We start from the raw sequence: 13,149 nt of genomic DNA, 5'->3' as shown, positions 1-13,149 counted from the left end.
AGCCAGAAGGCATTCCGAGCTACCATGCTGGTTTCCACATCTGCTCCCCGCTACTACCCCACCTAGAGGGTTTGCTTGCAGAGCGTGGCAACTCACCTTACACTATTGGAGATGATAACCGCTTTTTGTTAGGGTCTCTAGACTGAAGTTAAATTAATACATTACTTTTTTGTCTTTTTAGGGATGTACCTCAGCATGTGGAAGTTCCCGGGCTAGGTGGTCGAATTGGAGTTGCAGCTGCTGGCCTCCGCAACAGCCACAGGAACGCTGGATCCAAGCCGCATCTGCAACCTATGTTGTAGCCTGGACCTACACTGCAGCTTATGTTAACCCACCAAGCAAGGCCAGGGATGGAACCCGCATCCTCTTGGATACCAGTTGGCTTCTTAACCCGCTGAGCTACAATGGGAACTCTGATAAATATGTTGAGAACAAAAAGGTCTCAGAAAGAAGCCCTCTTGGCTGATGCCCTGAGAGACCCCTAGTTAAGATTAGCCATGCAGCAATGACTTACTGAAAAAATTTTGTCTTTCTTATAGTCTGTTATGTAGGCTGTAAAATTAGCAGATTATAGTAAGCATCAGTTTATAAACACTGAGCAAGGCGTTATGAAGAACAAGTCTTAGCACTATTGCTCCTTGGTGCGTTGGTGTGGTACATTTTTTTTTAAACCATTTAAATAACTTTGATTTCCACAGTCACTCGTACAGGTGCCAGTGCTTTGCAAACACACTGTTTGGTCCTAAAAAGCGGCTTTGTTCTGTCTTCTCTTTTTTGTCCCTCTCTTCATAGCCCAAGCTGGCCCGTCCACGTTTTCGTCATCATGGTTCAAGGAAGGGGTGATTAAGAATTTCACCAAATGCTTATTCTTTTTTGGCCTCTGCCTTCTCTAGTACAGATTTGCCAGCATCTCCTACACAGACGGCTACTGCTTCCTTCTTCAGGGAAAAGTCTATCCTGCTTGCTTCATCATCTTCCTTTTCCTCTCTAGAGGGCATCTTAATTTTGTCCTCCTTGCTGTTTGCAGGTGGCTTTCTTCTTGCTCACCTGCTTGGTGTAACTCACCGCCACGTCGTGTCTCAGCACATGGCTTTCTCACTCAGAGCCCCGGGAAAACACCCGTTGGCAAAATCCAATTACGTTCAAGTGAGTTGGTGAGCCTGAGCCTGTGCAGAGGGATTGGACTTAGGGGAGAGTAGTTAGCACTTTGGGCTCTTCAAGAGGAGAGCAGCATTATCAGTGGGTGTTTCAGGGAGCAAGCGGGCAGCTTCCTGTGTAGGTGACCAGCAAGTCACAGAGGCCAAAAGCAGGGGGACCTGCTGATCAAATGTCCCAGGAATCTGGCATGGGGCTCTGAACGACGGATCAGCCCACTGCCAGTGTGAACCAAGGGAGAGGTGAATGAAAGCACATGTGCCACCGGAAGCAGTGGGGTAGCTTAGAAGGGAAAGCCTAAATGGAGCAAAGTCTTCATCTGGGAAGCTGCAGATTGAGGCGATCCATCCCTGGCAGACAGGCTGGGCTTGAGGAGCAGAATGGGGCTGGGTGAACAAGAGCACGAGGTCGGCTTGGCCATCTCCTCTCCCTAAACGTCATGAAATCTGGCTGTGCCCTGCGCAGTTCTAGGCAAGCAGCCCCAGAGAGAGCGCATCTGAGCTAGATGAAGGCAGCGGCAGGAACCAGGCTGCTGCGTGTTGGGAGAATTGGCATCAGGGCCAGTTTCTATTCTCTTTGTTCTATTTGCTTTAATTACGTGCCTCTCCATGGAAAACAAACAAGCAAAAACACGGAGATCCCTGATGAATGGGATTCATTTCCTGATTCGAGGGATGTGCTGAGAATCACGGTTGGGGAGGCCCTTCTCTGATCGTTCACCAGATGCTGCAGTGTTGGTGTTGGTTCTTTGAGTTCGTGAAGAGGTGCCGGGAAAGAAAATGTTGTCAGAACTTAGAGGTCTGAGGGCATCAAGATTCAGACTGCCGACCTAACTACTGGATAAAGGCAGAAGAGCAGGGTTTGGTCTGACTGCTGTTAGTTTGCTTTGTGTCCTCGGAAGAGTCTGGGCCGTGGTCCCCTCCCCTGTGAAACGGGAGGGAGGAGGTTAGACTCAAGCTTTAAGTGGATCAGAATTCCATGAAGAGCCACTTGGACGTGCCTGGGGCCCCATCCCACTCCTCAGGAGATTCAGTAGGTTTGGGGCGGGGTCTAGACACCTGCATGTTGAGCAAGCCCCAGGGTCTCTGATCAACGGGGGTGCAGGGTGCAAACCTCTGCCTGGATGGAGGCCCCTTCTGGCCAGGCTGCCACGTGATCCTCTTGCTTGTGTTTTGTACAGCCAGCTGGAATTTCTGGGGTACAACTTGCAGCTTTTTTTTTTTTTTTTTCCCACTGAAGCCCCATGCTGACTTGTTTTGTTGCCAGGAGCGCCTGGCTTTAGATAAAAGAGCCCCTTGTGAGTGAGCCTGGAGGATGGTGCCTGGACGATGGTGGACAAGCATCCAGAGGAAGATCATGGACCAGCCCAGCCCAGGCCTGCTTGGAGAGTGGAGGGAGGGAGGGGAAGGGGGCTCTCCTCCTCTTTTGCTCTGGAGACTTCTGCTGGCTCTGGGTTCCAGCATGTTCTAGGGAATTGACAAGCAGGTCCAAGACCTCCTGGCCCTAGTGGAGACAGGGCAGGGCCCTGCCTCAGCCTGTCCTCCCCCTGTCACTCTGGCCATTCTGTTCTGGCCTTCGGCCTGGGACCGGAAGACCTGCCCTAAACGATGGCCTGATTAATGGGCCAGTGCAGGGACAATGAAAGAAAATGAGGTGGCAAATGGGGCAGGCCAGAGGCAGAGGGTGGCCTATACCTGCATGCTGTGTGGACTCCAGGGAACTGGGGAGGCCTGCCTGGGTTCCAGATCCAGCTCAATGGCATCCTGGAACAATAGGGTCCAAAGGCCCAGGGAAGGTGCTAGCCCAACCCAAGGTTATGGGTCAGTCCGTTCCTGTGGTCATCAAAGACATGGCCACCTGAATCCTGGGGACTTGTGAATCGGTGAGGTTATGCAGCAGAATGGACTTTGCAGATGTGATTGAGGTTTGCACCTTTAAAGGGGGGGGGATTATCCTGGATTATCTGGGTGGGCCCATTGAATCACAGGAGCCCTTAAAAGTGAAGAATTTTCTCCAGCTGGGAAGAGGGAAGATGTGGCAGAAGGGAAGAGACAGATTTGAAGCCCTGGAAGGACCCCACATGCCTGTGCGGGCTCTGAGACGTAGGGCCCACAGGCAAGGACCAGACAGAGGCCCTTGGGAACGCCTCACAGCCAGCAAGAGGAGGGACTCAGACAGCGGCCGGGAGTAAACACCAGCCAGGCTGACAGCGGGCCAGTAGACGGGACCTCAGAGCTACCACCTCCCGGACTTGAACTCAGCCAACAACCCTGTGAGCTTGGAAGATTCTTCCCCAGAGGCCCCACAAGGGAATGCAGGCTGCTGCTGGATGCCTGGATTTTAGCCTAGTGACACCCAGCCTGCAGATCTGTCAGATAATGTGTGTGTTGCTTTTATGACCACGTTTGTTGTAATTTGTTGCAGCACCAATAAAAAGCCAACTCGAAGCCTCATTTCCCCAACACCGTGGACTGAAGGATGAACACAAGTTGACCGAAGGCAGAAGGTCCTTTTTTCTGAAGGTGGTGAACTCCGGGTCCAGCTGAAGGGCCCTGGACACAGGACCCTGTTCATCCCAGGAACCAAACGTGTCCTGTGACTCTCCCACGCAGCACAGTCACATCTGAGACAGGGGCAGGGGTCCTCCAGGGCCCTGTCCTGCTGGAAATTTTATTCCTGGGAACCCTGGGAACCTGGGGGCTCATTCACAGTTCCTGAAATAGGATCACGCTCAGGTTGAGGGAAGGGTTTGCACGGCCTTTGGGGGAACCCGTGTCTGGTGTGACGCCAGGGCCAGGGCAGGGGGCAGGAGAGCCTGAGGCTGCGCTTCCGGCTCTAATTTGCTTAGCGGCCCTGGGCAAACCCTTTCTCACCCTGGGTCGCTGTAAAACTTCTCCAGCTTCCCGCTAGATGGAAACTCCTTTGAGTCTCTGGGGAAGCAGGCGCCCGGCCCCGGGTCGGCTTCCGGGGTGCGCGGAAGGGGGGACGTTTGGAAACTGCTGAGGGCATGGAGGCGGGGGCCCCCACGCCCCAACCCCGAGGGCCGGCCACCGCGGGGTCTGCAGGGAAAGGGAGGGAGGGAGGAAGGGCGGGCCTGCCCGCCCCCTGCGCCCGCCCAGCGCCTTGGCGCGCCCCTGCCCGCCCCTGCCCGGCCCGGCCCGGCCCGGCCCAGCCCAGCCCAGCCCAGCCCCGCGGGCGGGTCACACGCGCCGCCGGCCGGCCGCCTCCGCGCCCCGTGCGCCGCGCTGCTGTGCCCGGCGCCCCCTGCCCCGCGCCGCCGTCCGCGCCCGCCGTCCGCCCGGCGCTCCCGGCGACCGTGACCCTGCCCGGGGCGCGGGGCGGAGCGGGCATGGCCCGCCGGGGGGCCGCCGCGCCGGCGCTGGCCCTGGCGCTCCTGGCGGTGGCCCTGGCCGGGGTCGGCGCTCGGGGCGCAGCCGTCGAGGACCCCGACTACTACGTGCAGGAGATCTGGGACCGGGAGCCTTACGACGCGCGCCCAGAGCCGGAGCCCGAGCCCTTCTCGCCGCCGCCGCCGCGGCCCGCGGGGCCCGGGGAGGGGGAGCGGGAGCGGGAGCGGCGCCCGGCCGAGCCCAGGCTGCCCAAGAAGGCGACCAAGCCCAAGAAAGCGCCCAAGAGGGAGAAGCTGGCTCCGGAGAAACCTCCCGCAGGTAAGGAACTTTCCGCGCTGGGCGGCCCGTGGGGGCGTCCGTGGCCGTGCGCCTGACCCCAGCAGTGGCCCGCTGGGGCTGAGGCGACAGCTGGCTTCCCTGTCCGTGGGTCTGGGAGGAGAGGGCCCCGTGAACCTCGCCATCGCTGCCCCCACCTCCCTAGGCACCGCGCTGCGCATCTCGCTGCCCCTCTGAGCCCCCAGAACTTAAACCTGAGCGGCGGCGTTCGTTCCCCTCTTCGGTGGACACGGGCCGAGCAGCTGGGAAGCTGCCTGGGGAGCTGGTCCCTCTGCCCCAAGTTTCACGTCGATGGCCCGGACCCGTCATCCTACTCTGCCTACTTTTGCAGTCTTCTCACAGGGCGTTCTCTCGGGACTGAATTTCCGATCTGGCCTGGTGAAGGGGGTCTGTTTTGGCACAGTGGCCTTCTGGGGAAAGCTCATCACTGGACCTTTATCCAGCCAGTGTCCCTTCTCAGCTCCCTCCCGCCCGTTTTGTGTGGGTCCCTTATTTCCGCTGTCCCTTTGAAGCAGAGCCTCTGCTAGGGGAGGCTGGGCTGCAGCCCAACTCCTGCACCCTAGCAGGGGCCAAACTGGGGGTCGCCAGGAAAGCCCAGTGGCACCTCGCAGCCATCCATCCCTCACCCCTTACAGGGCAGCCCCACATTCTGCCCGCCTTGTCTTGGGAGAATGACTTCCATTCATTATCTTACACTCCTTGCAAAACAGAACGCTTGCTCTTAATTCTCCCAGGTGTTCTTTGCTCAAATTTGCAAAGGGCTGTGGTCCCAGGTCCTAGTATTTCTAGAATGAGGAGTGAGAGCAGGATGGTGGCCAAGTTCTCCAGCCTGGTAATGACCTTCCTTGAAGGAGATGCATGTCCCTGGAGCTTCTGGCCTGAAAGGAATCACCTTTGTTTGGTTAAACTGTTCTCCAAAGGCAGCAGGGAAGCACTGGGAAAGGGGTGGAGACGGGGACCCAGAGCTCTTGAGAGTGGGCCCAGCTCGGCAGCCCCTTTGCACGTACCTGGGCGGCTGGGGTTCCTGCCACATTTCAGTTTGTGAGCGACTCTTTCGATCTGTAGGCAGTTCTGCAAGTTGTGGAAGCCTGCACAGAAGCAGTCAGAATTCCCCACATTTCCTGGGGAGTTATGGACGTTAAGATTCGTAAAAACCATACTGGCTTAATAATACTGGGAAAAAACACTCATTTGGAGAACACCCCCTGTGACTGTGTTAGGAGGTTTGTGGGCAACTGTCTTATTAATTCTTTCAGGGGCTCGGAGGAGTGGGTATTCTTGCTATGTTACAGATGAGGAAATGAAGGCTCTGACCGCCTCAGCAACCTGCTCAGGGCCACCCACTGGCTTGGGAGGTTTGAAAGCGCTTCTCCTGTGCTTTTAACTCAGGGTCTTTTTTGTTTGGTAGTTTGAATCAAGCTTGCACGTGCTTTTTGTTTTCCAGTATCTGCTATGTGGTCAGCCCAGCGCTGGGCATGGCGGGGCCAGGGTGGGTGGGAGACACATCTGTTAGGTTCTGGTATTTACTGGGGGGAATGCAGGGAGATCGTGGGGGGAAGCCCCAGGGACCTGCACTTAAACCCCGGTCTGGGGCTCAGCACTCAGCTTCCTGGACCTCAGCATCTTCATCTGCACAGGACGGCTGGCACTGGCTACCTCGCTTTGCATTGTCCATCGTTCTGTGAGCTTTTCGGCAAAAGCCTGCTGTGTGTCAGCTCATGGTTGTGCTGGTCCTTCTGTGAGCTGCTGTTCGTTATTCTACGGGTCGTTACTGAGAACCTGCTCAACAACAGGTGCTGGGAGAGGTCCGGGGGGAGGGGAGAACATGACGGCCTGGCCCCACCCTCCTGGAACTGCACCGGAGTTCCTGGGCTTGCAGAGGGGAATTGCGGATGTGTCAAGGGCTGTGTCGCTTATCCCCCAAACTGAAAACAGGTCCCTGGAAATTCCAGGGACTCCGCTTCCAGGACAGCTGCCTCCAGGCCTGCTGCCCTTCCAGTGTGCGTTTCTAATCAACTGTGTGGGGCTTTTTGGAGACCTCAATTTGCCACGTGTGACCTTCAGCACAAACCTTCAACTCCGGCTCTCCCCACCCCGCTTTTCTTGCACTTGACCGGTGGAACCCTCTATCCTGGACCTCAGTGATAGTTTGTGCAGTTCAATTGCACTGAGGCAATGAGTTTTCCCCTCTTAAGTGGTGACTTGATATGTGTCCTCCTTGTAACTTGGTAGCAATAAAGCGTTCATCCCTGCACTGGACCACCCACGAGCAGGTGGTCCTAAGATGCGGGAAGGCCTTTAGAGAGGAAGGCCACTGAGCCACAGCGGGAGGGTTTAGTGTGAGCTTCTGGACTTGGCCTCACCGGGTGGCTGGTGCCTGCAACATACCAGGCACCGTCTAGGCACTGAAGTGGGAGTGAGGGCTTAGAGTCAGGGATGAATACGCCCGTAAAAGCATAGATAACTACTCATTTAAACGTCTGTCATGTGCTTTGTCTTGGCGGGTGAATATTTTCCAGCTAGTCGGTCTTGCGGTAGAGGCTGGGTTCCAAAGACGATGGAAGGTGACTGTTCCGTGTGCCCGGGTCTAGGAGGCTGTCTTGTCTTACTCCCATGGGAAGGTTTACTTAAGGGGCCAAGGGCTTTGGGAATTTGATTTTGGTGTGAGTTTGGCTTTGACCCTTGGCAGTTCCTTCACGCCACCGTAGATATACGCAGTGGATCTCATGGGCTGACATTTTCCTGGAAATGGCTTGGACAGCTGCATCCTCTGGTTAATTGAGAGCATTGCATTTTTCCATGAGTGGCTCTCTGATTCCCTGAGAAGTAGAGCTCCAATATACGGAATAGAGTGGAGTCTTAAGAATTTTTTACATTTCTGCTGTGTAGCAGAAATGAGCACAACACTGTAAATCAGCTATACTTTAAAAAAGAAAATTTAAGTATCAAAAAATAAACTTTTCTCGTAAGAAAAGTTTTCATTTGGAAATAATTGTCAACTCATAGGAAACTGCAAAAACAGTACAGAGAGGTCCTCTACACCCTTCTCCAGCTTCCCCCAATGACAATGTCTTCTAGAACTGTTGTATAAGATTTCTCAACCTTGGCTGTATTGATATTTTGGAGCCAAATCTGTGTGTGTGTGTGTGTTTTGGGTGGGGGGAGGCTGCTGTCTTGTGCATTGTAGGATGTTTAGCAGCATCCATGGCTTTGACCCCCTAGATGCTAGTAGTACCCTTCCCCCAGTTGTGACAACCAAAAATATCTTTAGACATTGTCGCATGTCCCCATTGGGTTGAGAATCACTGCTGTATACAATATCAAAACAGAAAATGGAGGAGTTCTGGTTGTGGTGCAGCAGAAACGAATCCGACTGGTAACCACGAAGGTGCGGGTCCGATTCCCTGGCCTTGCTCAGTAGGTCGGGCATCCAGTGTTGCCAGCTGACAGCAGGCACTCTGATTCTACCCCCTAGCCTGGGAACATCCATATGCTACAGGTGTGGCCCTAAAAAGCAGAAATCAATGAATCAATCAATTAAAAAAAAAGCTGTTTGCACTGTGTGTTAAAAAAAACCCCAAGAGATTGACATTGGTACAATCATTTTTAACTAGATTACATTCCCTAGGGTTTTTTTTTTTCTTCTGTCTTTTGTCTTTTTAAGGCCGCACCCATGGTATATGGAGGTCCCCAGGCTAGGGGTCTAATCAGAGCTGTTGCCGCCGACCTACGCCAGAGCTACAGCAACACCAGTTCCGAGCTGCTTCTGTGACCTAAACCACAGCTCACGGCAACGCCAGATCTTTAACCCACTGATCGAGGCCAGGGATCGAACCTGAGTCCTCATGGATACTAGTCAGATTCATTTCCACTGAGCCACGACAAGAACTCCCACCTGCGAGTTCTTGTTCGCTGCAAGATTCTGATAGTGGGCTGCCCAGTGTTAAAAAATGATTAAAGGCAATTTAGAGGATACAAACTTTATTTACCACTCCTTGATGTGCACAGCGAGAAAGGCAAAATGGGACAGAAGGCAGGAACCTTTATAGGATAAAGGATAAAGACTAAAGAAGAAGAGAACAGAAAATACCTGCTCGGCTGGGGCTTCGCAATCAACTTTGTTTGGGGTGAGACGGCTCAGCGTTGGCTTAGAATTTGGGAATTGGCTGACTGTGTTGCTGGTTGAAAGGGGATCACTAGGGACAGGAAACTTATGTAAGCTTTGGTTTGCTAACGTGGCACCCCAGGCAAGAGCAATTCCATCTTGGGCCTCGAAATTCATTTCAGCACCAGTCTTGGCTCAGGCACTTCCGCTGATGGCTTTTTTGGTTCTCACCACCTTGCGAGGCTGCCCATTCAATGGATGAGTAGTACTCGTGGCTAGACTGTTCTTTCACACAGGGACCTGGCAGGCTGCTTCTCTCTAATTCCCTTTACGCAGCTGTTTGTAGCCAAATTCAATAGTTTCTAGATCCCTGCAGTTGGAATGCTTTGGAGTCCAGAGAGTGAGTCTCAGGGTCCCAGTTTTTTTGTTTTGGAAGTTTTTTTTTTTGGCTGTGACTCTGGCATGTGGAAGCACCCAGGCCAGGGATGGAACCCGCACGACAGCAGCGACCCAAGCCACAGCAGCGACAATGTCAGTTCTTTAACCCACTGAGCCACCAGGGAACTCTCAGGGCCCCAGTTTTCAACCTTTGGGCGAAAAGTGAGATGCGAAACCACATTTCGGGCACGAGTGGATTTGGGAGGTACTTTTCATGTCATCTCCAAATTGATGACCTTGGTCTGGAGCCACAGTCTTTTTGGAGAATAAAATAGAACAGAGGAGTAAACCATAGTTACATAACTGGCTTGTCTTTTCCCTCCCAAGTGGGAGAAAGAAACAAACAAGTTAACACAAAAGACTCTTTTAATAGGTTATTTGAAGACATTTGGTTCTCCCCTCTCCGTTGGGTTAGCAGTGGCCTTTGGCTTTCGGGTTTCTTCTTGTTGGTTTGTTTGTCACTTTCTCCAAGGGCTGGGGAACATGCACCTCTGTCGGGACACACACTCGCCCGCATTGCCACCATGGTTTTGGTCCACGGTCCTGAGCCCGTGGAATCTGCAGAGTGGGCAGTGAGCCACGGCTGCATGTATGTCTGTGCCCAGAATTGGCCAGTTTGCACTTTGTACTGTGTCGTGCCCTGGCCTGGGCTGGGGGTGGGGCGATAACCAAGGAGTTGTTATTTGAGCGTATTTGGATGTAAACAAAGCTCTTTCTGTTGTGCCCTGCAAGCCCGTTGCCGGGAAGAGCTTCAGCTTTTGCCTCAACCCTCTTCAGGGCGTCCGACAAGGTTTGGCCTTTGGACCGAAAGGCCTTCTCCTGGGCAAAGCTGAGATGTGAGGATGGGGAGGACGTGTTTGTAAGTATTTCGCTCTATGTTGTTACTTTTTATTTATTTTATTTATTTTAGATTTTAATGAATATAGTTGACCTACAAAGTTGTGTTGATTTCAGGCATACAGCCAAGTAAATCAGTGATACATGTATCACTGATTCTTTTTCAGTCTTTTCCTTTCTTTTTCAAAATGTTGTATTTCTAAAGTCATCACCAGGCTATCTGAACCCCTAAAAAAAATAACAAGAAATCTTTATATCATGATATTTTATGGTCTTGTGCAGAGGTAAATGCAAAGTGTTTTGCTCAGGAGTTCCCGTCGTGGCTCAGTGGAAATGAATCTGACTAGTATCCATGAGGATGCAGCTTTGATCCCTGGTTCTGCTCAGTGGGTTAAGAATCTGGCATTGCCGTGAGCTGTGGTGTAGGTGGCAGACGTGGCTTGGATCCCATGCTGCTGTGGCTGTGGTGTAGGCCAGTGGCTACAGCTCTGATTGGACCCCTAGCCTGGGAACTTCCATATGCCGTGGGTGAGGCCCTAAAAGGTTAAAACAAAACAAAACAAAAAAACCAAAGCATTTGTCCAGATCAACTCCCTACAAAATTCCAAGGGAAAGAACTTTTTATATAAAAGGTCTTTGCATGTGCATCAGCAAGCAGCTTTCTCAGACGCCACCTCTGTTTCCAAAATGCATTCCAAAGTCAACTATTCCTGCTGGCAAATCTCTCGCCTGTGCCCGTGGTTCCAGAAGCCAGGGCTTGTGCGTAGATGATCAGGGGGAGACCATGCGTGTTGGGGGAGGTTGGGTTGGATGCTGTGGTCCTTGAAAGTAGCCATTGTGTTTCCTGTGAGCCCCAAGCATCCATGGCTGCTGGATCTCCTGGTGGCTGGTGCCTTCAGTCCTGTGACAGTGGCAGCCTGGGCCCTGGGCTTTTGGGTCCTGGGCCCTGGGCTTTTGAGGTGGAGTCTCTGCCGGATGTCCCTGAGGTAGGCAGGGAGCCTGAGCTCTCAGGCTTGGTGTCTCCCGCAATGGCTCTGCCCTCTGTGACCTTCTGAGGTCCTTGCCCCCACAGCCGCTTCTTTGGGATTATGAAACCTGTGAGGGTGGGGTGCCTTGGGTTGGCTGCGGGAAGGGCTAACATCTGCCACCAGCTGGCAGACAAAAGGCTACTGATCTGGGCATCATAGCCTGGTCAGCGGCCCCCAAGACACCTTCAAATGTGAATTTAAGACTCTATGTCAGATTTGTAGGGAACACTTGATCGATGCCAGGCATGGGCAGGTGTTTGGCTAAGTTTGTTCAGAACTGAGAGAGAGGAGTTCCCGTCGTGGCGCAGTGGTTAACGAATCCGACCAGGAACAATGAGGTTGCGGGTTCGATCCCTGCCCTTGCTCAGTGGGTTAACGATCTGGCGTTGCCGTGTGCTGTGATGTAGGTTGCAGACGCGGCTCGGATCCCGCGTTGCTGTGGCTGTGGTGTAGGCCGGTGGCTACAGCTCCGATTCAACCCCTAGCCTGGGAACCTTCACATGCCGTGGGAGCGGCCCAAGAAATAGCAACAACAACAAAAAGACAAAAAAAAAAAAAAAAAAAAAGAACTGAGAGAGAATCAGCATCTGGCTCTTCCACTCATGGGCACGTGTGACCGCTTCATGTCTCAAATTCCTCACTGTGACAGAGGAATAATAATAATAATGATAATAATAATCTTCCCCAGGTGATGTGACATTTGAAGGTCAATGCACAGCCTTCCACTCTTTCTTTTCTTTTTTTGCCTTTACAGCCCTGCACGCGCAGCATATGGAGGTTCCCAGGCTAGGGGTCGAATCGGAGCTGTAGCCGCCGGCCTACGCCAGAGCCACAGCAAGGACAGATCCTTAACCCAATGAGCGAGGCCAGGGATGGAACCCGAAACCTCATGGTTCCTAGTCGGATTCGTCTCTGACGTGCCATGACGGGAACTCCTCCCAGTCTTTCTAAGGACAGGTCAGAGGAAGCTGCTACCCAGGTCCCCAAGTCCCCAAGGTCCCAAGCACCCTGCGTCCTGTGGGTCCTGCTCAGCGTCACAGCTCCTGGTTACGGGGTTTCCTTCTCACTCCCTTCACTTTTTCACTTGTGCTTCGAGAAATCACCTCCCACATTCACTCCTGCCCCCAAGACCCACTTCAGGCTGGTCCAGGCAGAAGCCCAGCTGAAACCAGCAAGTACCAGCTGTCCCCACACAGGACCTGGCACACCGCACCTGCTGCTGTGGTGGAGGTGTCTCTTTAAAGGCAAAGGGCTTCTTATTTGGTTGCAAGTTGGGAAGGTGGCTGCAGCTGTGCAGAGGCTGGGAGTGGCTGTCCTTTCTGCTCAGGGGACCTGATAGGGACCACGTCTTCGTCTTCTTTTTAGGCTTCGTTATTTTTTTAAAATTAAAGTATAGTTGATTTACAATGTTGTGTTAGTTTCAGGTGGACAGCACAGTGATTTAGTTATACATACATATGTGTCTGTTTTTTTCAGATGTTTTTCCTTTACGGATTATTACAAAATATTAAGTATTGTTTCCGGTCGTGGGTCCTTGTTAGTTACCTCTTTTGTATAGAGTAGCGTGCATATATGTTCATGCCAAACTCTTAACGTATCCCTCCCCCAGCCTTTCCCATAAGACCGAACCTTCTGCAGGAACGGCCAGCCCGGAGGAGGATACGGGCTGACCAGCTAGCTTCTCAGGAAAGACACAGCGACGTGGGGGAAGGGAGGGCTTTTGGTTGCTTGATTGACAGACTGATGAATTGATGAACTGACTTTGGTCCAGCCTGGTAAGAAGTACTTAGAAAATTGCACTGGTGCCTCCATCTCCAGCTCGACCGTTCAGGTCACCGATGAACAGAACACAGCAAGCGTGTTCTTCAGCCACTCGACCCTTTTTCTTTTTCAGGCTTCA

The 13,149-nt window shown here is 52.9% G+C and overlaps 1 protein-coding gene across 4 annotated transcripts in view; it reads left to right on the top strand.

The window, feature by feature from the left end:
- Window positions 1-13,149, top strand: part of CPXM2 (carboxypeptidase X, M14 family member 2) — a 146,514-nt gene that overhangs the window by 12,006 nt on the left and 121,359 nt on the right. The window contains exon 5 of one of the 4 annotated variants that reach the window (XM_013983827.3): window positions 10,162-10,243. Coding sequence is in view for 2 of the 4 variants with exons in the window: in XM_021073605.2 (XP_020929264.1) it covers window positions 4,505-4,823 (319 nt within the window). In the remaining 2 variants the exon portion in view is untranslated. Of the gene's footprint in view, window positions 1-4,329; window positions 4,824-9,846; window positions 10,244-13,149 lie in introns of those variants that run through there. The other 3 variants (XM_021073605.2, XM_013983826.3, XM_084995807.1) reach the window with 3 other exon arrangements.

Source organism: Sus scrofa, chromosome 14 (genome assembly GCF_054392235.1).
Source record: "Sus scrofa isolate SSC_HxYL_T2T_F1_AM1 chromosome 14, Sscrofa_HxYL_maternal_Yorkshire_Landrace_v2.0, whole genome shotgun sequence".
In the NCBI taxonomy this organism is placed as follows: Eukaryota; Metazoa; Chordata; class Mammalia; order Artiodactyla; family Suidae; genus Sus; species Sus scrofa.
This window is presented reverse-complemented; position numbering and strand designations above follow the sequence as displayed.